Below are 25,887 nucleotides of genomic sequence, written 5' to 3' on the forward strand. Positions count from 1 at the left end.
TTAGTTTTTCTAAGAAATATGGCGTTTCGAGTATTTATAGAATAAAAGTGTCATTAAAGTCGGTTCTTTCCGTAATAAATTTTCAATGGTTAACTTTAAACATTTTAAATGGTAAGCTATTTTAAAATGTACCTTGATCTATAAGAGCAAGTAGGTACGTGAAACCCAGTCGTGCATTTTATATTTTTTGTATTTGGTAACTTAATTGTAATACATATCTCCAAAATATCTAGATTGTTATGGTTCAGACGTTTTAAGGTCTTAAAATCCATTCTAACCTTCTAGTTTTTAAAAATGTTAAATACTAATTTCCATCCTATTCACACTCCACAGTCACCTAAATGGTGACAGGAAATTTTAAAATTTATAAACAATTTAACAGACGCATTTTTAATGGTGACTTGAAATTTAATGGATTGGACCTAAATAAAATTTATTAATTAAGAAATTATATCATTATTTTATTTTTATTTATTGTATTATTTATTATAGGTTAAACTATAAACAAATTTTAAAAAAATCGAATTTTGAATAAAAAAAAATGTTTAAATCTGAGAATAAAAGAATATATCAGTACCTACGTGCAAGTGCGTCAACACAAAACGAAAAATTATTTGGCTTTTCAATGTATTTGAAATTGATTCCTTATTTGAAATCATCTTCCATTTTTATCAATAGAATTTTTTTTTTTAATATTATATCAAATCATTCTTCAAATATTGACTTAAATCCTATTATTCTGCTTATTATTTCGTCTGAAGAGAGTTAATCCTCCTAAAAGTCTTGTCAATATTTCAATATATACAAGTAGGTTCATAGAAAAAAAAAAAATTAATTTGACTTAATCAGGCTTTTCAATCATTTCAATCATCAACAAATAACTGTGAGTGTATTATATTTCCATCAGTTATTTAAAAAAAACCAAAAATTTGAATTTAATTTATTTAATTGAGGTGAATTCTCTGAAGTAGATGGTTTTTAATCTTTGACAGTCTTAACCGCAAATATGTCACACAAGTAATGTTACCTAAGAAGCCTCACATAAGAGGATTTAATTTTAATGACATTGATATAATGAAACAATAACATTTATCCACTCCACACGTCTGTCTAATTCATAAATTGCTTTGCACTTCTGTGGTTTACCACTAAATGTTTTTTTTTTTTTTTTTTAATAAATGTAGAAGTGTTTTAAGCTTAAATTAAAGTAGGTACGTTAAAATCGAAAATGTGTTCTTTTTTAGATTTAAAACTGGAGAGATGTCAAGAATTTAGTGGTTTTATTTAACCTTGGCTTGCAGTTGTGATATTAATTTTAGTGATCGAAACTATCGAATAAAAACTATAAAACTATCGATAGTTGTAAAATATTCATTCATTCGATAGTTTGAAATCATTCATTCATACATTTAGGTAGTAACTGTTTTCATTCGAATAGTTTTTTTTCAGTTTTGTTTGATTCGATAGTTTATTCGATAGTTTTTATTCGATAGTTTTACTCGATAGTTTTTATTCGAATGAATCAATGAATGAATGAACGATAGTTCCCATTACTAACATTAATGCATTTGACATTCAAGGTCGAAAGCAACTTATTAAATCAACACAACTTTCGAATCAGACTTAAGGCTTTAATACCTAAAACTCTTTACTTACATTCCTGTTGTATAAAACGATTTTCAATTTTTATATTTCCAAGTAAATCCAATTTACCAGAAAGTAAAATCTTCCTTCCTAAGAAAAATAAGGTAGCTTCTTCAATTCTCTATGTGTTCATTTTTCTCATTCAATATAAAATGCCCCCTTGTTTTTTGTTTGTTTACAAAAAAAAAAGACTCTCAAGTTAAAAAAAAAAAACCATTAACCCTTACACCGAAAAAATAAATTCGCACAAGTTCGTGAATTCTTTTGAATAATAAATAAATTCTAAGAAACTATATACACGTTCAAATGACTCTATCCCATCCACTCGGCACACGAACTTGTGTGCACTGGTACGCACGCATATAAAACACTTTTCATTCTCAGCAGAAAACAACTAAAAATTCAAAAAATAAAGAAAAACAAATCTAGGTACTCTCTGAAAGGAAGAACACATACAAAAAAAAAAATTGCTATTTACGGGGTAGTGCAACCTGCAACTTGCAACTAGAGGTAAAAATCCACTTCCACACATTTGTTCCGTTTGCGAATGAAAGGATACTCGTCGTATCCTCCTCATCTACTTCTCGATTGGTAATGAAATATTGATTTAAATTCCCTTACACAGTCGAGCCGAGTTGAGTAAAGCCGGTTCGTTCGGTTTTGTGTTTCCTTGAAAGAGCGCACCACGAAAGCAGGTGTATAGTGCTTGCATTGCTCTTTGATCTATGTGTACCAACAAGACCAGGACCCCATAAGTATTGTGGGTGACCTCAGCTCAAGGTACCCTTGCTTGCTGGGTGGCATCAGGCTCACACACTAGTAAATACAAAAAAACCCATACTATTTCACAATCACTCCAAGTCGGTTTCTAGAACTGATGGGAATGGCTGACGATGACGGAAGGTGAAGGTGCTACCGCATCCTGCCGCTCACCCATCATCCGCAATGTAGCATGGAATTCGTATTGATTAATTTTTTTTTTTATCATAGAAAAACTATCTTATAAACCTTGTAGAATTACAGAAAATTATCCTTGAGACGTTCGTTGGTTGCTGGCTCTGAAGTGGATGGTATGGTTTATCCTTAGGTGAAATATTTGAAATTTCAACGTTTGAGGAATATTTTTGTTGGGGAAATGGAAATGAAAGTTGGGAAGTTCATTGCGTGTCCTTACTCTTCGTTGTTGGTTGGTTATCCTGAGGCTTTTTCTGTTGGTATTTTTGGATAGGTAATAGAAGTATGGAGGAGGAATTTTTTTTTTAATGAAGCCTACGGACAACTTAAATGAATTCTCTTGTCTGGGAAAGTATTAATTTTGATAAATCGTTAAAATTGTTGAACGATTAAAAGCGTTATATTATTTTTTTTTTTTTGTATTTAGCAGTCGACTAATATTTTGTTGGTTGGGGCTTGATTTTTATTGGTGCCGAAGTTTAACGATGATTTATTTTTAAAATATGTAAATTTGTATATGAGCTTCGGTCGTTGTGTGGTAGTAGTGGTAGATTGGTTGTATGTGGTGGCTCCGTATGTCTGAGCTTGAAATGAAATACGATGCCAAGAACTAGGTTGAAAGCAATACAACAACCTACACAATAAGTTATGAAGGGGCATACAAAAAATGCAAATATTAAGTTGAAACTTTCAGTTTTGTTATTAAAATGGGTTTATTCATAGCTAAAAAAAGAAATAAATAGTATAAACGTATTCCTGACATTTTTAATGTTTTTTTTTTTATGAATTTACAATTGGATTATGAAATTGGGGTAAAAACCTCAACCTTCCTAACAACGAGCTCCTTTCTAACAATGAGCCCAAAATTCCCATAGACCAAATTTTAGTTTGCTGTTCTAAAGTTCAGTTCAAATCTGTCATTCATTGTGTCAACTGTTACTTATTGCACTTCACTCAATAGTTGTGTTAAATGAGGTTATTCTGAACTATTCGCAACAAAAAAATAGAAGTTTTTGGTGTGTAATAAAAAAATAAAAATGCACGTATGGGTCGTACGTACTTGCTCTTGCAGTTCAAAGTACTTTATTGTTAGTTTACTTGGAGATATTAAGAGCTGCCTCTATATAAACTTTAAAGAAATTTTGTTTTTTGTTTAGGGGCAAAATTTCGGTAAATGAATATTTTTGTTTGTTATTTGACTTTTTTGAGAAAAACTAAAAATACAGTTTTGTTGCAATTGCAACATTATTATGTCTGCAAAGTTTAATCGAAATCGGCTTTAACGAATTTTCTATAACTTGAAAAATTTGTATGGAAAAAAAAACAACTTAAAAATCGTCTGTACCAAATTTGAAGAAAATCCCTCAACCTAAACGGCTGTGGAAATGTGTACAGATGGACCCACTGACGGCATCGCGAGACCCATCATCGTAATGTTGGTTTTGATTAATACCTCATTTTTTTTTCAAATTTTTTTTGTCTCCAATTGATGGTCAATAGATTGTTAAAGTTCTGCAAAATTGGAGGATCCAGGTAAATCTCTCGAATTCTAAAATAATGATCTTTCGCAACGACAGATGTCGCAACTTTAGCAATGATTATGTAAAAATTGGTGCAGGGAACTAACTTCACGGGAACTATACCTTCGCATGGGAAAAAACTTCACCTCTAGTGGGAAATAATATCACATTTTTCTAGTGAAGATAATTCCCACTGAATTTGAGAACCAATTTCACTTTTTCGTGTCACTTTTTAATTAATTTTTAATTTACTTTCGAGATTCAATTGCAGCCACAAAATTTATTTTATGAGGACTGTGGTATCTACTCTTTTTTACAATTGTCAGGACTGAAAACAAAAAATGGGTAATAAAATGTTTTAAAATAGTTTACTTTTTTTCATAATGCTATTTGCTGACGTCAAGAATAAATCCATATTCTCTCTATCATCTCACCGTTGGGTCAATGTTGTCCTAAATTATGTTGACGCGCAGTTGTGTCAACGTGACGTTTACTTAACAGTGTCAACGCGTTGACTCGCAAAACTTTTTTGATTACACTGTTTGACACAAAGTAAAAATTTAAATTTTCCAAAAAATATTTTGTAAAAAAAAAGCGGAGAAAATGAGATTTGAAAAAAGCTCTCATAGTACAGGTAAATAGGCATTTATAAAAAAAAAAAATTGTTCCACTCATGAAACTTGGCAAAAAGTTTGCTTTTGGGATAAGAACCAAGTCCAAAAAAAGTCTATAAAAAAAAGTTGGGTGGAAGGGTGTTTTTTCGCGGACAAGGGGGAGGGGGTGAAGGTCAAAAATATACTGAAAAAAATTGTTTGTTGAATATCATCATATGACACATGTTTTCAAGGTTAAACTGCTGAATCTAATGACATAAAAATAAAGTCAATACGATTGCTCTAAGAAAAGTTATTTTCGATTAAAAACCAGGGTGCTTGTTTTTTCACCTCAACAGGTAAAATATAACCGAAACCCATGTGAAAACACATGCTACACTGACAAAATTTGGGATGAAGGTTTAAGATAAAACAGGGACAAAGGATTCATAAAGTTTTTAAAAATATTTTGGGTGAAAGGGTGTTTTTTTCGAAGAGACAGTAAAATCTGTAATTGGTCCCAAAAAGCCAATGATTCATTTTATTAATGGTTTTGATGACAAATTAAACATTTATAAATAAGTTCTTCCACGTTTTATGTGAATCATTGGCTTTTTGGGACCCAATTACAGATTTTACTGTCTCTTCGAAAAAAACACCCTTTCACCCAAAATTTTTTTTATGAAAACTCTTTATTCTAGCTTTCTATCCCAAATTCAATGTTTTCACCAAATTTCATTAGGGTGACCCATCATTTTTGTTTTCACTCAAAAAAACACCCTGGCAACCATGATATTTTTATAGACACTTAAGATTCTTGTTTCTTATCTTAAAAGTAACATAATTACTAAATTTCAATAGGGTACCACTAATATTACTGTAGTATTTTACACTTTTTCAAATATACCCATATTTTCTTTACTTCTAAAAAAACACCCTTTCACATAAAAAAAATTTATAGACTTACATTATTCGTAGTTCCCATGGGAAAGAGAACATATTCAATGAATTTTGTAAGGGTACCGTTTATACCATTGCATTGATTTTATCGGACTTATCGCGGATTTTTCCCTATTTCCCAAAAAAAACACCCTTTAACCTAAAATATTTGTATAGACTTTTTGAGTTCTTGCTTTCTGTTATAAATGAAACATTTTTACCAATTTTCATTGGTGTAACAATTTTTTCCCAGTTTTTGTGGTACTAATTCCGAATTTCATCATTTCTTGAAAAAAAAACACCCTTTCACTCAAAATAATTTTTTACTTTTTATAGATTCTTAATTCGTATACCAACCAAAACTATTTCACTAAGTTTTAAAAATTAATAAAATATAAGTTAGCTGTTATGATACCATTCTCACACACAACTTAACCTATCAAAAAAACACCCTTTCACCCAAAATATTTTTAAAAACTTTATGAATCCTTTGTCCCTGTTTTATCTTAAACCTTCATCCCAAATTTTGTCAGTGTAGCATGTTTTTCACATGGGTTTCGGTTATATTTTACCTGTTGAGGTGAAAAAACAAGCACCCTGTGTCATTAGATTCAGCATCAAAAAATACCTTGAAAACATGTGTCATATGATGATATTCAACAAACAATTTTTTTCAGTATATTTTTGACCTTCATCCCCTCCCCCTTGTCCGCGAAAAAACACCCTTCCACCCAACTTTTTTTTATAGACTTTTTTTGTACTTGGTTCTTATCCCAAAAGCAAACTTTTTGCCAAGTTTCATGAGTGGAACAATTTTTTTTTAATTTCTTGATTTTATGTACTATTTTACCTGTCTGTACTATCATAGAAAAATTAAACGAAAATTTGTTTGACATGGCTGCATTGAAATGTAAATATATCGAGATATAGGTACGCAATGCACTTTTAAGAAAAAAGTCTTAAATGAATTCTGATAAGATTGTTGAACGAATATAAATATAAAATTACTAAAGTTTTGTCGCAAAATTAGAAAAAAAAATTAAAAAGTTTCGGCATTTGATTTTTAAAAAATCGAAAAAAAAAAATGGCCACCTTTAAACGTTTATAGCATAGGAACGCCGCACCCAATGTTAATGATTATGGTCTTAAAATGTAGCTTATAATATACAAATGGTATATTGATACATCCAACATGGATGCCATGACTATTTGGCATCCTCACTTAGATTGGGGCTTCCAAAAAAAAAAATTTAAAAAAAATAGAGTGAACACACACATGATAAATTTAACAAAGTTTCAAAACATAAACTAAGAAAAAATAAAACAAAAAACAAAACCCAATTGAAATGTGAATAGTTAAGCCTTCGATCAAATAAAACTTTTATTTATAGGAACCTTTATATTACATGTGTGTTTTGTTTTTTTTTCTTCTGTCTACTAAACCACAAAATGTGGTTAAAAACAAAAACACCCTCTTTTTGTGGTCTCTAACCTTTTTAACTGGCACACAAAACCGTTTCGTTTTGTGTGTGTCCCCTGACACAATTTGAACAATGTTCCTGATGGTTTATTTGAAAATCACTGTAGTGTTATAAATTTTAAATTCAATTTTATTTTTGTTTCTTGTTGTTGTTATTTTTGGTGTTGTTGTTGTTTTTGACTTTTAACATTTTGTGGTGCGGTGACGACTCTGACAAGCCCCAGCAGGGTGTTGTACATAATATAGGCATTATAGGCAATATAAAAGGGTTATGGTTAAGGCTATTGCGTGTGTGGTTTTGTGTTTTGTGAAAATTGAAATATATTCAAAAATAACACTTCTATATAAGGGGTATATACAAAGGTTTTTCCATCACAAATAAAACCAATCCAAGAAAATGTGGGTGGAAAATTTAATTTTCTGGGTGAAAGTTTAACCTTCTTTCATCTCTAAAAATGTGATAAAGAAAGAACGAAGGGACTTCTTGAATGAAAATGATGATGAATGAACGTGATAATAAATGATAGTTGAGGCATAGCGCAGAAAACTTTTGTTACGCAATTAAAACCGCAGTGGTTAACATCAAGTACAGAGGCAATCTTTCAAAAGAACAAAGAACTTTTGAAAATAGGGCTTTTGGTAGAAAATGAAAAAGCAAAAAGGACCTTGTACGTGATGTTTGAAGATTTTATCTTTAAAATCCAAATGTCGTTTGGAATTCTCAACCACAAAAGGCTGATGAATCTGAATTCTCTGGTGACACAAAAAAGTGGAAAAATTGCGCGCTGGATAACTTTAAAAGTATTCATGAATATTTGGATTTTTTTTGGCATGGCGAAGAACTTTTTCAACTTGTTTGTTTTATTTCATTGGCCGGAAATAAAAAATTTTAACTGATGAAGTTAAAAAAAAAACCTTCCTCTGTTTCGAGTGGGAGCAATTTTGCATTTAAAAAAATTCTTGAATTTAATTCAAAAAATAATGTTTATGGATCTAAACGACTTAGGGAAATGAATGTGATATATTTGAGGCTATGAGAGCAATAGTGGCGTAACCGGTTTTTTTTTTTCAAAAATGAGTTTTTCATAAAAACTTGGTCTCTTAATATATCTACTTTATTACAAAAATAGATTTATGCAGCTTGATACACTCAGAACAAGATGGCACTCAAAAAAGTGTTGTTTTGAAAAACCCTGTATCTTAAATCACTCGTAGCTCAAAACTTCCTTTTTGTGGCTTACGCCACTATTGTTCTCATAGCCTCATTTCTCCCTTATGAACATTTCATTTCTCGAAATTAACGCAAACTTTAAGCCTCTGATGTAATATTGATTGTTTAACAAGTTTTGGACAGATTGCAGATCAAACGAATGCATTTTTTAACCAAACCCATAGTTTAAAAGACGATAAATAGACATTAAATAGATGAAGCTAGACTAGAAAAACTTACTTGGAAGCCAAATTCTTTGTCTGGAATGATGGCACTTTCGCTTCCAGAAATTCTAGAAACTCATTCCTTACTTTGGCGGGCACTTTGTTGCGGAATCAAACAAAATTAATCTCAGTAACTGTAACTAATTAAATGCAAATTTGTTGCGCAAACCAAAAATTTGTAGCTCACATAGTTTTTAAATTATTGAATTTCCCGCCAAAATAAGTCTGAAGTTAGTGGACAAAATCTGAAATAATTAAAAACAATAAATTTGCATGACCTTCAAATTTGAAGCTTTTTAAATGCTTTGGTTTTTATAGCATCAACAAATTACTAAAAAATAAGACTGAAGTTAGTGGACGAAAATAAGAAAATTACAATTTTGTTGATGTCCAAAATGAAACACAAAACCCTGGATTTTGTAGCTTGATCAGTTTTCTTGTTATTCAATATTTTGTGCAATTTTAAACTAAAAATTGGAATAGAAAATGACTCAGGGGTGCTACAAAATTGATTTTTTTTTTTGCAAAAAAATTTGTTTCGCGAAGGCACAATTTGGAAAAAAAGAAAAAAAATGCAAGTTTTTTAAAAATTTTGACCGTTGCATATCAAATGGACTCATATTTTAGCGGAATATTGAAATTTTAGTCTTATTCTAGGAGAATTTTGAAATACAAAAAACTATTGAGGCTATAAAAACAAGTTTGTTGAATTGAAAAGCATTTAAAGAAGGTCAGCCAAATCTATTATTTTTGATCATTTCAGACTTATTTTGGCGGAAAATTCAATAATTCAAAAATAATTTAAAAGCTTCAATTAATGAGATAAATTTTAAATAATTCCTTATTTCGTGACCTTTCTTTTTTAAATAAAGTTTATCTTCTTCGTTGGCACAGAAGATAAGATAAAATCAAAACAAGACCTATAGCCAACGAAGAAGATACATTTTATGAGCAACAAAGTGTCAATTGCCAAAATAAGGGATGTTTGTTTGAAGTGTTGTGTTGGATTTCAAAACCACTTCGAATAAATTCAAATGTCAGTTTGACATAAAGAATCGAACAAAATAATAAACGAAAGAGGAAAAGTCATAATATCACCAAGATAAAATCATGTCTAGAAGTTCTAAAAGTCATCTACAACTGTCACATATTTCTTATTTGATACATTTTTATCAAATTACCTAGGTATATCTTGTCATTTCTCTCTCATTTTTTTCTTCTATTTTTTTTGATTAGCGGTTTACTGGTTTCTTTCTTACATTGCTGTTTATTGTCAATCATATGTCAAAATAAAATTTATATATTCCCTACCAACCACACAATTTGTACACAAAACCGATTGTCATTTAAACTCCCTTATAAGCATATATTTGTCAGCAATAAGCTTTAATAAAATTCATCCATATGAATCGAAAGAAACGAAAAAAAAATTAATGTTCATAATATGAGTGCCTGTCACGCATTGTTGCAATATGTTTATCGTGTCAACTTTTATTTTTCCCCCAAATACCCGTGTTTTTTGCGTTTTCTGTTTTGCGTCTTTTAGTTTTATATCAGTTGATGTATTGACATGTGTATATATGAATGAATAAAATCAAAGTTAGTATTTATGACAAAATATTATAATGACATTATTAACCAATGTAAATAACATCGATATGTTGGTAATTCTCAAAAGGCTAATTTTTTACTCGAATAATGGAATATTCTCATTGGCGTTTTCATTTTTTTTTTTAAAGTTAAATTTTTGTTTTCATCAATTACTAAAATTAAAATTTCACGGTCACTATGGCGTATGTGTAACATTTTTTTTTCTTTTTGGGCTACGAAAAATTTTTCTTCGAGACAAAAAAATTCAAACATTTGATTTTCGTGGATAGGTAACAAAACTTCTTTGATGGTATTCAAATACGGTTAATCTTCTCGTTTATTCCAAAGCTGAAACCGATTTTGGAAGTATAATTTTAGTAAATTTTAATTCAAAAAACTCAAAAATTAATACCTATAAAATTTGTTTTTAAAATTACAAAATCATATCCAAGCGATGAATTCATTCAATTTCTGACACAACAAATAATTTTTAGAATTTTTGAACATAAATAATTTTATACAAATTTTCAAAAAAAAAATGGTTTGCAAATAAATAGGAACTATTAATCGACACAAAAAAAAATAAAGTTCCGAAAAAAATAATTGGTCCGTTTTGACAAAAAAAAAAACGGTCCTGCGGCAGTTGATAATGGTTACAAAAAAACATTTTTTTTCTCTATTCAAAAGTAGTACCTACCTTATTTACGACATGTTTTGATACATGAGAAAATCACATTGATTTACTAAACGTATAAATTATAATTTGAAATTTCAAAAATTTGTTCTTCTTAAAAAAAAAAAAAAATTCTTCTTCAAGAGTATACTCAAAGTTTAACTCAACAAAAAAAAGATATATATTTGCAGAGCCTTTGTTTTTTTTTTTAAGTTGTGTTTATCTATTATATATATTAAAGTTTGGTTTTGTGTACGTTCGCTAACCGGCCACACAGACTGACTCATTTTCTTTATTTTTTTTTTTGAAATCAAAGAGGCATAAGAGGAGAAGGTTTAAGGCAAAAAAAATTCAAGATTTTATAGGGTAAATAGGGGTAACACGACATTGAAAAAAGAGGCTATTTTCTAAACGGTAAGCCGTAAAGAGTTGACTTTTTTTTAAATGATAGACAAATTTATTCAATAGTTAAAAAAGGTATTGAAAAAATTCACAAAAATTTCAAAACCAAGTTGTGAGGGTTTTTTTGCAGTCATAGACCTTCGACAAAAGACTAATTAGAGGTACGCAAAATTTTGCACAGAAATTTGAGTTACACCATGAGAAAGATATTTAAAAAAAAATTAGGGGTCTAAAACGGATTTTTTTCATAGGCCCTGTATTTTGAAATAAAAATTTTTGAAAAACAACCTAATTTTTAGGGACCTTTTTCAGTAGTCTTTTATTTTTTTGGAATTTTTAAAAGTCGGCAAAAAATCTCAAATTTATAGGAAATATAGGTTTTAATCATGCGCATGCATGTACAAACTTTTGAATTTTTAAATCGATTTTTGACCGAATAACGGGAAAAACAATTTTTTTTTGTCCCAAGTTTTTTGGCCGTTTTTAGCAGTTTTTTATTTTTATCTTTTTTTCTTCAATAGATAAATGAATGAAATTTACAGTGTAGATAGATAATGAGCAAGACTATATTTGTACAATGTACATAGTTTTAATTAATTTTGTAATGACAAATTTGAAATAACGGTAAAATAAAACTCTATTTTTCAACACGTTACATCTTTTGATCTGGAGCTTACAAAAATTTTATCTTTATTATGATTTATCTTTATTGAGCATCCTGATAATATTACCTTTCATTTGATATATCACACATAACGCTACATTCACTACAAGCTTCACAATGGTAAATTAAAAAACTTAAAAAACGTTTTTAACATAGGCCACTTTTTTTTTAATTTTAAAAGTGAATATTTTTAAATTAATTGGACGAACTTTTCAAGTTTTGATTTCCTTTTTGTATTGGGAATTATGACAAATTACAAAGTCGAAAATAGAAATAAATACAAGAAATGGCGGAACGAAGTCCGCCGGGTCAGCTAGTTACTTTATAATCCCAAGAGGGTGCCATATTAGAAAACATTTCATAGCCTATAACCTGCTTACAAGCAAAATGCTTACAACTCTACCTGATTTATCAAATGATGATAAGTATTTAAAAAGATATGGTGGAACATACATACCCTCATTCCTAAAAACTGGTTAAATAAACATAACCTTCCTTTATTTGTTTTATATTTAACAAAACTTTCTATTTTTTTTTTATTTTTTAAGTGTTGTTATAAGTTTATATTATCTTTAAACCTCGATTAAAGTTTTCAATCAATACAAACTAAAACTACAAATTCATCTTCAATTGTACCTACCTACCCACGAATCATTTAAAAACAATAATTATTTATTTAAACTTATTTTGCACCAACAACAAAATTGCACAAATCAATCACTTTGGTAATAAGGAGGCAATAATTATTATTTATTTTGTTCACACACATACCTCTCTGCACTTAATTATTGCTACGAGAGGAGCATAGTCGTCAATCAACAACTAGCTATACACTTTTGCTATATAAGTGTACATACATTTCCTTTCAACTGCTAACATTTAGGTCGTATATCTTCGTCCACATTAGTGCTTAGCAGAAAGGATCGAGTCGAGGTATAAATATTGGATTCGTGTTGGTTAAGTTCGATTCGACAAATCGATTACCGCAGTTACCACCTTCTTTTCTATACAAAATATAGCCAACAACGACGACGACGATATGTCGTTGGTTTTATTATCATTCCTTCACATTTACACATTACAGCTATCTAGAAGCTCCTTAACTAACATATATACAAAAATATACATATAGAACATAACTCGAATACATTTTTATTACTTAAAGTCTAAGGATATACAACACAACATCACCACCATAACAACAACGTTCAAGCTCAAGGCAAGCACAACTCAAAGACTAATGTTCAACGTGACTCATTCACTTGATTGTTGTGTGTAGAGCTGTGTAGTAAATAAAAATGTGAAAAAGGAAAAAAAAAAAAAATAAAATACCGAAGGGAAACAAAAAAGAGTAAAATCATCCAAAACCAAATGGATTTGTAAGGTATTTTGTAGTAGAAAATGACTCGATGAAAAAAAAAAAAGAAAAATATAAGCAAAAGGTGTGAAGGAATTCTACTTCGAGCCTTCTGGCATTCCTCACCTAAAAATATTTTTTAAGGGCACATTAAAGATTGCAGTCGTTTTGTGGTTCACTATATATCAATTTGAAGGATACTGTAGTGGTGTCGAACAAAAAATTCAACTTTAATTTTTTTCGGAAACGTTTTCGAATAAACTTGGGAGTATCATTTTGTTTAAGACATTATTTTAGAACATATGTTTTAAATGGATTTTCGGAGAAAATTCCTTTCGAAAGGATACATTTCGTATTTGTTATAATTTATAAAAAAAGCTAAACTTGAAAACAGCTCAACAGATTTTTCGTTAGATTTAAGATGTTGCATATATTATTTGCAGAAAAAACGTCGAGTCAATTAAATTCAATTATTTAAAACAAATCAATTTTTTAAATAAATTTTTAATACAAATGCAACGAATAGACTATTAACAAACAACATACAATCAAAAATATGAGCAAGTGGATGGTACACTTCATAATACTTAATTTCATTATGCCCTTAACGAATTTTATTTTCTTGGTTTCGGTTAAAGGTGTGTTTTTATCAAGCTGGTTAAATCATTTAATAATATAAAAATCAATAAAGACAATGAGACAGAATATGAAAATGCTCACAATAATGGTTCCAGAGTAGTGTGGTCCAAAAAATATATTTTTCGATTTTCGGTCTCGGGCCACCCGCTAAATTTGTTCCACTTATCTGTAACATTAACGTTGAGAAATTTCAATTCGCATATCTTGATTTTTTTTTTTTTTAGTTTTTTGAAAAAAAAAAAAATATTTTATTTAAGTTTTACTTGTCTTTATAAAACATATAAGATATTTTTTTTTTTATACAAAATGGAGCAATAATTAAAAATTTAAAATAATAAGCAAAATGTGCAAATAAAAAGTCTGTGTACTACCTGTTGACGAAATTTACTAGTAAGTGGGCCCAGAAATTATTATTTCGATATTTTTTCAAAATAACAACAACATCTATAACTTTGAAGCAATTTTTAACTTAAAAAAATAATATATAAAAAATATTTTTTTTTACATTTTTCCAAAAATATATAAAACAGGAGGCTGAAAATTCAACAGTATGATACCAATAGTATATGAAACCAAAGTAGGGGGTGGCCCAACGTTTATTTGAAAATTTTATTTTTCCCATACAAGCGTGGACCACTCTTTTCCAGAGCCTTGTAATTTTATTTCAAAGATAAAAAAAAAAATAACACCTTGAATGCATCTAGCAAATTTATTGACCAACTTCCAAAATGTCTCAGCTTTCAATAAGTGGCATAATAGTAATTTTTAATATCTGTAATTTTTTTCATTTCAAGCAAAAAACGTAGGCCGATTTGGTGCAATTTTTAGGAATATAATTAAACTCCGCTATCAAGACACCTTCATTGTTTTTGCGTTCAAAAAGATCAGAAAACGGCTGAAAATCGTGTATTAGTTTGATTATTTGCTAAGCGATTAATAAAATAAAATTACTGCCAATTTAATAATTTAGTAGAAAAAAATGTTCCACATACGCCCCAGTGACCCATTTCGATATTACTTCGTTTAAAATGATGCATGTTTGTCAACATAATTTCAATATTCTATTTAAATGGCTTGAATAAAAGGAGATACAAAAACTTTATTTTATTTCGAAGAGTTTTAGAATTTTAAAATTTAAGTCATCTACATGACATTCACTCCATTTGGATGGCTTAGATTCCCATAGTATGAATACAAAAGTAACATACTTTTGGTGGAGTTAATCCTCTCATATAGACGTGATTGATGAAATCACGTGGAATGAGATTTTTTTATATCCCTAGTTGATGTATTCAAAATCAATGGAAAGGCTGTATTTTGAGAATGGCACCAAACGATTGTGGGTGAATCGATAAATGTCAAAGACATTTTGAATGTGTTTTGTTGAATGGATAATAAAAGTAACGACATATGGACGTTTTATTTGACTACAAAATGTTGTCATATTGTGACAGTAATATTTCAAAAACGGGAAATAACTAATTTTTTATGACTTTGGATTCTTTTTGAAAAGTAAAATTTGGTTTGGTTTGGTAACAAAAACCTTGTAAACTAATGTAATGGGTTTTATTTGAAATTTGTACAATACTCAACTTTAAAAAACTCTGTCTTACAACAGTATTATTTGTCCAGACCAGCATTAATTTCTCTCATTTCATTTGAGAAAAAAACAATCACTTAAATTATAAGACTTTAAAATATTCTGAACGCCTCATAGGTAAGATTTTTGCGAAAGGGTTGTTATTTGAATCGAAATTGAAATGGGAACACATTGCAGGCTCTTGCTTTCCAATACAAAAAGAATTATCAAAATTGGTTCACTCAGTCCAAAGTTATGAGATAACAAACATAAAAAAAAAGAAAAAAAAAATAGACGAATTGATGAATACCTTCTCCTTTTTGGAAGTCGGTAAAAACAAGTTTTTTCGCTGTCTACATTTTAAGAGTCGATATTTTGACCAGATCATTGATTGGAAATTTTTTTTTTTTTTTTTTTTTTTGACGGGAGGAAATCTTCAAAAGACACTTGGCAGTATTCGACACCAAGTAGTATGGGACTCTTAACCACTAAAACCACCTCTTTATCAGGACCAATCTTGAGAGATCGACATCAGATTTTTCTTTCTTAACTTTGTAAAATCATTTTGGGGGAAGTTTAAACTTTTAATACTCTCCCATGTTTTTTTAGACCATAAGCTCATGAGGCTTGGTTCTTCTTAATCTCCGAACATGGTTTCTGGTATTCAAGACGGACACCATTTCAGAATTTGTATGACTTTGCAGTCTCTGATTATGGGATACAGCGTATTTTTTAACAACTTCTGTAACCGTTTCTATTTGTAAGTCACGATGTAGATCGCTATTTCTTATGTACCAAGGTGCATTAACTATTCCAGGAAGGACTTTGTTTTAGAATTTTTGGATGATTTCGGTATTTGTTTTCTTTGTACAGCCCCATAATTGGATACCATAGGTCCAAACAGGCTTTAGTACTTGATTATACAGCATTATTTTGTTTTGGGTTGATAAATCAGAGTTGTTACCAAGTAACCAGTACATTTTTCTATATTTCAAGTTTAGTTCTTCTCTTTTCTTTTTGATGTGCTCTTTCCACTTTATAGCTTTGCATCCAAAGTCATTCCAAGGTATTTGGCCGTATTGGCGTAAGGTACAGCTTGATTATTAATGAATATTGGAATATTGTTTATCTTTTTATTTGTAAAGTTTATATGTGAAGATTTTGTTTCATTGAGTTTGATACGCTATTTTTCGGTCCAATCTCTGACTGTGTCGACGGCATTTTGCAGTTTTACTGCTGCCTTATAGACACATTTGTCAGGTACCAAAATTGCGGTATCATCTGCAAAAGTAGCCATTATGGTGTGATTCCCAACTGGGATATCACTTGTGTATAGTAAATACAGGGTAGGACCTAGGACACTTCCTTGTGGTACACCGGCTTCTGATTGGAAAATGAAGTAAACAAATTTGTCTGAAAGCCATCAATAATTTTATTTGGTAATTTTTAATTTTTAAAAATTGTTTCGCTTTATTTTTTTTGTTTGTTTTTTATTTGATTCTTGTAAAATCAAATAAAAGAATAAAAAAAAACCTCCAAAAAAAATGTATAAAAAATGCAACAAAATCAGGGGTGGAATCGGATAATACATACGATAGTCAATAGTTGATAGTCAAAAAACGACAATATTGCTTCAAAGTTTATCTTTTATAGACTATCAAATATGTATCCACTATCGTATTAGTCAGTTTTGCTCCAGAAAATAAAGTACTCGTAACAAAATCAAAGTTTATGAACAAGTAATTATATACTTTTGTTGACAAGTCCACATTCTTTTAGTCTTTTTGTTAGAACGGTATTTCAACTTTTCGTATTTCATTGATCGGTTAAAATAAAAGTGACATCTTAAATTTCAAAATCACCGTACTGATATCTGTGGTAGGTACTAATATTTGGATTAAAAATTTATCGATAAGGAGTAGCAAGCTTTTAGAATAAATAAGTAACTTTTATTTCACAACTGAATCTAGTAAATTAAAAAAGGTTATAATAAAACGTGTCACGGAAATGGCATTGTTAGAAAATTTTAGTTCTATTTATTTTAGCTATTTAACTTAAATTCTTGTGGGAAATATCCCAAATGTTTATTCCAATACTAATCGATATGTCCATCATTATGGTGGACGTTTTTTTCCACCAATTTTTTTTCTTTCATCTTTTTCTTGCTAAATTTCTGTCATCACTCGCCCATTTTGCATTGTACATAGTAGATTCCGTACAGCTTCAAATGCATTTCTTCTTTTCACAAATTGATGGCATCATTAGTTCAAATTACCCTTTTCTATGTCATTGGATCTGCATTAGAAATCATTTTGCCTTTCCATTCAATTATGCATGGATACAGCAGCAGCAGCAGTAGAAAAAACAACCTAACCTTATTCAAAAAACGAGCTAAAATACTAAAAAAAAAAAAAACATAGTGTCCTTCCCCAGCTATATGACATTATCCCTCATGTTTTGCATCTGAACTTTGCCAATTTCAAACTGTCCTTTCGTTCTAGTTTCGAGTTTAAGAAACAAATCTACAAAAAAAAAAAAAAAAACCGTAACAAACACAACAAAGCCATCTCCTTGAATGTATTTTTTTTTTTCTTTCCTTGTTTTCTTTCTGTTTTTGTTGAGCCACCGGCAAAAGAAAAAAAATCCTTAACCCCAAGGATAACTGATTGAATCAATAATTCTATTGAATTTAAAAGAAAAAAAATGTGAAATAGGAAAAAAAAAAACAATTGAATTCAACAAAGTCGTCGGTAGTCGTCATCGTCGCTTTCGTAGTCTTTGCTTGGCCCCCAGGATATAATATATATCACCATCATCGATGTCATCGCAAATGGATTTAACTCGCCAAAGATGTCACTATAGGAACTGCTGCAGTATATATGTACCTAGTATAAATGATTACTGTTGTAGTGTAGAGAGAGTGTCCTTTATAAAAAGGAAACGGACATTTCTTGTCTCTGTTTATTTTTTTATTAGTTTCATCTGATGTTATGCAATAACAATCTTTTCCATTTCAAACACATTTTTCTATAAAAGAAGGCATGTCCTTTGAGTCGTTGACTTGACACATTGTCCGTCGTCGGTCAGTTCTCAGTCTTCGTTGTCGTTCGTTGGCATCGTTCAAGAGCTTAGGGATTTATGTTCACTCGTTTGTAAAGGACATTTGACTGCTTTAAGGATACAAAATGTTTTCTAATCTTAATGTCATATATGTTTTCAGATATTTAATCACAATTGTTTTTCATGGGTTTTTCTTTATTTTTTTTTCTTTACAGGCAATGGGTTAATAGATGAAACGGAGTTCCTGCAATGGGTCGGTCGAATTCAAGCTCTCCGCGATGAAACAGAGGAGAGCACGAGTAAAACAGATGAATTGGATGATGTGACAGAGGATTTAATAGCTGCATTTAGGTGAGTTTATATTTTGTTTGTTCGTGCCTCTATTCATCGCAAGGTCCTCAAAAAGTGAAGAAATTTCTTTCTTTAGAATTCTTTGCAAGAAGTCAAATATTTTCATTTTAAAGTTGTTTTGGAAAAAAAAACTATTTTAAGCACCGTTTCTATGCAAAACAGCACTTCCATGCAATTATTTTTTACTGCACAAACTTGTTGCACAAATTCAAAACTTTCTAATGCTTCCTTCGGAGTAAGTTTTGTGAAGGTAAATACCGTTTTTCTATCTTTTTGATTTCCAAATAATAATCTTCAGAAGCAATAGTGAATTCTTCCGAATCTGTTATATTACTATCTTCTGAGAAATGTTCATCAATATCAATTTTGTTTTCACCTGCAAGTCTTGTTTTATTCTCAGTTATTAAGTTGTCAATTCCTAGCCTCCGTGCATTCGATTAATCACAGTATCCTGCAATGCATATTGCTTTTATGCATATCCACACTTTTTACGTTGTTAGTGCAAAGTATGACTGGTCTTGAAAGGGACATTGCTTTGAAAAAATAATTTGCTCTGACAATAACGGATTTCGGAAAAAAAAGAACTTTAATTTCCAATTTTGTATTCCTTTCAAAAAATAATTTTTTTCCAAGGTCTCAATCCCAAAACTGTCACCATAAGGTTACTTGCCGACATACCCTACCCACCTTGACTCTATCTCCGACTATACAATATCAAACCATGAATTTTATCCACCATTTCAGTTGTGGTGACTTCAATCGGTCGACCATAGTATTTGGCATCACTTGTGCTGTTGCTGATTGCTAGAAGCAAATAGTTATAAATTAGTAGCTGTAAAAAATAAAAATATGTTTTTTATCACGTATAAAAATAATAAAATTAATTAATTGACTTCTGAGTAATTCCATGGAAGAGTTTTGGCAAATTTTTGTGTGTTTTCCGTCTTTTTTCCTTAGCTACAATGAAACAAATGAATATGCCAAGTGTTAATGTATTAAAATACTTAACGTAATGAAACGTTAAATAAATGAGATCAAAAAATCAAAAATCTGCTAAAACCATTTCATGGAATTACCCTTATATCAAATGGTTATATCAAAAAGCGTAGACCGCTTTGTTTAGATTATGTTAAAGTACAAACATCCAAAATGTGATCTACGCTTTTTGATTTAGCTTTAAATTACCTAAATTGTTTGATAACACCGGCACACAAAATAAAAAAAGTGTCATGTACCAGGAACCAGACCTATCTTTCTATATGTTTTTGGACACGCTGAATCCGAATTTCAAGTCCGTTTGGCCCGGTCACCCTCCAGTTTTGAGCTGTGACTGCATTTTGTTTGGATTTTTATGACTTTTTTATAGTTTTTTTGCATTTTTCTCAAAACTGAAGGGTGTTTGGGCAAAACGGACTTGAAATTCGAATTCAGCGGGTCCAAAAACATATAGAAAGATATGTCTGGTTCCTGGTACATGAAACTTTTTTTTTTTTGTGTGCCGGGGATGAAAGCGACATTCGCGACAGTGCCAGCACACCAAAAAAAAAGTTGTATGTACCAGGAACAAGACAAATCTTTCTATATGTTTTTGGACCCGCTGAATCCGAATTTCAAGTCCGTTTTGCCCGGTCACCCTCCAGTTTTGAGAAAAATGTAAAAAAGACCCCAAAAAAGACAAAAAAAATTCCATTTTTTGAGTTTTTTGCATTTTACTCAAAACTGGAGGGTGACAGGGTCAAACGGACTTGAAATTCGGATTCAGCGTACCCGAAAACATATAGAAAGATAGGTCTGGTTCCTGGTACATGACACTTTTTTTATTTTGTGTGCCGGTGTAATTTTTATCGTATGCGTGATAAAAGCGTACTTTTAGTTTCTTAAACTTCATATTTAATTTTTAACTTTTAAGTCCTATTAAAGTTAGAAGTATTAAAATTGATTTAAGAAGGTTGAGTTCTTTAGGTCCACACATACATGCACAAAGTTTCAGTTCGATATACGATAATAATAATTATAAGCATCTGAATAAGGTATCTCGAATCACTTTTAATCATTTAAACTTTCAAAAATAAATTAAAAGCATATAATACAAAATATTTTCATTTCTATGTAAAAAATATTTAATAAGCTCAAATTGAAATAAGAAAGAAACTCGAAAGCCATCTAAAAACCATTTTTTTTTTTTACAAAATTTTTGGTAGATTATATTGCAATAGCTTTAAGCTATTCACTAAGTTTTTTTATTTGTTATTGTTTTTTACAAGTTACTTTTTTCTTGTTCTTTAAAAAACTAATTTTTTTGAAAAAAAGTTTTAAAATGAAATTGGTATGCCATTTTGTAGAAATCACTAATCAACATCTAAAGCCAAAAAATTCAATGTCCCGGGACCAACTTTTTTGGCATTCTCTACCCTCGTAATGTCATGGAAAAATGTTATCTCAACTTTTTTTTTTTACGAATGCATAACTTGATATACAGGGTGTCCCAAAAGTTAACGTTGAAACGAAAACGGTAGATAGGGTAGGTGGTTACAGTTATCAGAAAAATAATAAAAAAAATCGCAGCCATATATTTTGGGAGTTATGGGCATTTGAAAAAAAGTCGAAAAAATGGCCACCCTGTGACGGTTTTTCATGTGCCGTGACTACAAATCTTAATTTTTCTCATTTTTTTCTTTTGTTACGGAACCTTGAATAACCCTGCTATCAAATGCATTCAAAAATTTTAACTCAGCTGTATCAGTTTTAAAGAAAATATTACTTTTTTACCCAACTTTGTACTTAAAAATTTTACATGACTCTAATTCAATGAGCCGTAGTGTAAAAAAAATGCACTACAATGTTTCGGCAAGTTGCCTTAAAAGTTGGTGTGTTCAATTCTCTTTTCAAAATGGTATAACATTGTTGGGAATATTTCATAAATAACCGAGATAAAATTTTTTTTCATAAGAAATCCGACTTTTTTTAGGTAGTTTTTCCATATTATTTAAGTTTTTGTATTCTGAAAGGTTCTGAAAGGGGACAAAACTTGAATAATATGGAAAAATTACCTCATACAAAATTCGGATTTCTTAAGAAAAAAAAAATTTATCTCGGTTATTTATGGAATATTCCCAACAATGTTATACCATTTTGAAAAGAGAATTGAACACACCAACTTTTAAGGCAACTTGCCGAAACATTGTAGTGCATTTTTTTTACACTACGGCTCATTGAATTAGAGTCATGTAAAATTTTTAAGTACTAAGTTGGGTAAAAAAGTAATATTTCCTTTAAAACTGATACAGCTGAGTTAAAATTTTTGAATGCATTTGATAGCAGGGTTATTCAAGGTTCCGTAACAAAAGAAAAAAATGAGAAAAATTAAGATTTGTAGTCACGGCACATGAAAAACCGTCACAGGGTGGCCATTTTTTCGACTTTTTTTCAAATGCTCATAACTCCCAAAATATATGGCTGCGATTTTTTTTATTATTTTTCTGATAACTGTCACCACCTACCCTATCTACCGATTTCGTTTCGACGTTAACTTTTGGGACACCCTGTATAGTACCTATATCGCAAGTAAAAAAGAAGATTATTTAAAAAAGTACATATTTTTAATTTTAGTTTTTTTTTTATTATTTTTTATTTAATTGAAAATAACTTTTTTGTGTCAAATTTTTCTTTGATATATATAGTACGGAAAAAAGACCACCTAAAAACAATCGGAAATCCACTTAATTTAAAATGAAAATCTTCTTATTTTTATGATAATAGGAAGATTTTCATCTTAAATTAAGTGGATTTAAGCTTAATTTAAGACGGAAGTCATTCTAGCAAAAAAAAACATGCAAAAATCCGCTTGTTTGTCGGCACTTTTATTGCACATTTAAGCCGATTCAGAAAAGTTTTCAACGTATTTGTATTTAATTAATTCAGAATCAATTCTGACAACGGTCATTTAGAGCTCAAGATTTTGTGGTCAGAAAACTAAGAAAAAAAAAATAACACAAAATAAGAAAACAAATTCATATTTATTCTATTTTTTATATGCAACGTATGAGCCTCATACCTAGGTTTAAATATGTGAAAAATAAAGTGGCTTTGATGTTTTTTTAATGTTGTTAAATATTGTGATAACTTACAATAATACAAATAAAACACTTCCCTAAAATTAATTTGTTACGCACACTGTGGCGTATGAGTGTTTTTTTTTTTTTTTTTTTTCTTTTGGGTATATTATAATTATATTTTGGGTATAGTATAATTATGTAAATTTTCAGGGACTTTTTGACCCAGATTCGTATTTCTACATAATTTTATTGTGTGCTATAAAAGGCTGTCAACTGCTGCTTTTCTTTACAAATAAGCTATTATCTTCATACTGGTGAATTCTCAATCTATTTCACTTTTTAATTTTTTCTAGCTTGAATCTTTTTTTAAGAAAAAAAGTTTCCATTGTAGTTGGCATTAACCTTATAATATTTTTATATACAAATTGATACAATTTTAGAACTTTTAGCCTTATAAACTTGGTCAGTCAAGACAATAATACAAAAGTACCCAACTGAATTATATTTACTCTAAACCAACGTCGTATTGCAATTCCAAAGTAAATCTTTTAACTTATATTTCAAACAAATCATTCCTACAAAATCCAATAAATCTGCACAAGCTACTACCCACATACAACATGCTTACATGTTTACAAGTTCAAAAAACCCTCTAATATTATTTTATCGTTCTTCACCGCATACAAAAAAACATTTATCAACAAAATTTATCTTTATGTTTGTGTTTTATTCAACAGGGTGTTTGACCGAGATGGCAATGGTTTCATAACACAAGACGAACTACAGACCGCCATGGAAATGATTGGTGAGTCCCTGACTGAAGCCCAATTATCACAACTGCTTGCCATTGCTGATCTAGACAAAGATGGCAAAATCAATTATGAAGGTAAATATACCCACATTCCCATACCCTTACTCAAACTCCCAACACACACATAATATTTCATATTGCTTCTGGGGGGTAACTTATAAATTTGAACTCATAAATGTCAACAACTGTGAATGTAGATATGAGAAGGGTGAGAGTAGAGCTGTCAGATCCAATTTAATTAATATAAAATATTCGTTTAGGTAAGCTTTTATCTCTTATTGAACTCATTCAGTTATTTCCTATAACGTGTTCATATATGCTTTCCTCTTCCTCAATGGAAAATGTTAGGTTAGCAGAAATTGACATTATATTTGGGTCCTTCGGGACCAGGTTTTGTATCGCAAAATATTAAAAAACCAAAAAACATACATAATTCGATATTAAAAGGTATCTTCTAGGTTATGTACATATGTTTTTTTTGACATTGTCCTTATGGGATGTCAATAAAAAAAAAAGGAGACTTCAAGATATATTACTCCAAAATGTCGTCGAATTGGTTGTGGGAAATATTTATTGCCCCCCGCAGTGATGGTGTCGGCTGGGTTAAGGTTATATTGAAAATATAAATTAAATTTAGTGACACGCACAGCAACAGAGGTGAAAAAAAATTATTTTGGACTATTAAGTCAATGTGGACATTGGGGTCCATATGATATGAGTCCTTGTATAAGTTGTATACTTTTAAAGCTCACAAGCCATCTTTGGTCATAAATTCTATTTAAAAATGAAGAAGAATTTTTGGGGATTCTCTGTGTGTACCAGCATACTGATGTCCTTCTCATTTATTTATGACTGTGTGTCCTGCCAAAAAGAAAAAAATGTGTTTCCCAAATCGAAGCTCCTGGAATGGAACATAATAAACAAAAAATGCGCCGTTCTAAGTGCCTTTATCTGTCAAAAACGGCTGGGAAATGAAAAAGAATTAGTGGGTCATGGTGATGCTGGTGATACATTGTACTGTTGGATGTGAACTTTAAGAAGAAGAAAAAATTTTTGTGATGAACAAGCATTTCAATAAAATTGAAATCTTTTCAGCGCAGAATTTGAAATTTGTAGAGTGACAGGACTCGAAGTAGAAGTTTGCAATGAAAGAGGTACAAAATTAAGAATTTTTTGAAAATTTTGGAAAAGTTTAATTTTCTCAAAGACGACTTAAAGGATTTTTATGACAAAATTCAATTTTCCCAGGGTCGATAACCCATACTCAACCCATCCACTTCCCGAACTCGGCTCGCCCGTAATTTATTTTTCCTTTCATTTTTATCAAGTTCACCTCCTTTTCCATTGAGTTTCATTCTACAATGATTTTTTTTTACTTTTTGAAGGCTTTGGCACTGGTCTATAAGGTCTGTCTTTTAATGAAAATTTTTTTTGTTCGAAAATCATTGGTAATGATACCTGCCATAGAAGTTTTTTTTTTTTTGTTATTTCTGAATTTCTCCCAAGTAACTGATTCAATTCCAACGAAATTTTTAAAACTAATTTAGCTTTAATATGAATCATAAATAAAATTTGTGGATGTGAACAAACTTGCAAAGTCAAATTTTCGAAAATGGAGATTAAATTTTTTAGATTTTAAATTTTTTCGAAGCGCACGTAAAGCAAGTTCAACGTAGCGTACGCGAAGCTGAGTTGAAATCGCTATTGTGAAGCAGGCATACATGACTCTTATAGTTACTGCTTCCTCACCATGAAGTGCAAGTGAGAAATCAACACAGAAATGTCAAAATGGGTTGGCAGAGTGAGGTAAACACCGTCATTAGTATGGATTCAAAATAAATATCTTTTCCCAATTTGACAGTTTTTTTAGTTTTATATTTTCCCATTAAAGGGAGTTGGCTACCCCTAATATGTTGAACACAGTGCGAGCTTCAGGAAAATAGGGAGGGATTTAAAAGGAGAAACCGATCGATGCACATTAGTTTTAAAGTTTTGCACATTAAAATGGCAGGGAAAAAAAGAGGCTGGTAATATATTCCACATTCGTGTAGTGCGGCTGAAGAAAGAATCTCTGTACTTGACGGGACGTCCGAAGTTGGGCTCAAGGGTAAACTGATAAGAATTCCTAGAAGTGCGAGTGGC

The 25,887-nt window shown here is 30.3% G+C and overlaps 1 protein-coding gene across 5 annotated transcripts in view; it reads left to right on the forward strand.

The window, feature by feature from the left end:
* LOC129910288 (calcium-binding protein E63-1) overlaps nucleotides 1-25,887 on the forward strand; it is a 123,177-nt gene that overhangs the window by 92,640 nt on the left and 4,650 nt on the right. For all 5 annotated transcript variants that reach the window (XM_055987616.1, XM_055987617.1, XM_055987615.1 and 2 more), the window contains 2 exons: nucleotides 18,744-18,879; nucleotides 23,672-23,820. In XM_055987616.1, coding sequence (XP_055843591.1) covers nucleotides 18,744-18,879; nucleotides 23,672-23,820 — 285 coding nt within the window. The remainder of the gene's footprint in view (nucleotides 1-18,743; nucleotides 18,880-23,671; nucleotides 23,821-25,887) is intronic.

Source organism: Episyrphus balteatus, chromosome 2, assembly GCF_945859705.1.
Source record: "Episyrphus balteatus chromosome 2, idEpiBalt1.1, whole genome shotgun sequence".
Classification (NCBI taxonomy): Eukaryota; Metazoa; Arthropoda; class Insecta; order Diptera; family Syrphidae; genus Episyrphus; species Episyrphus balteatus.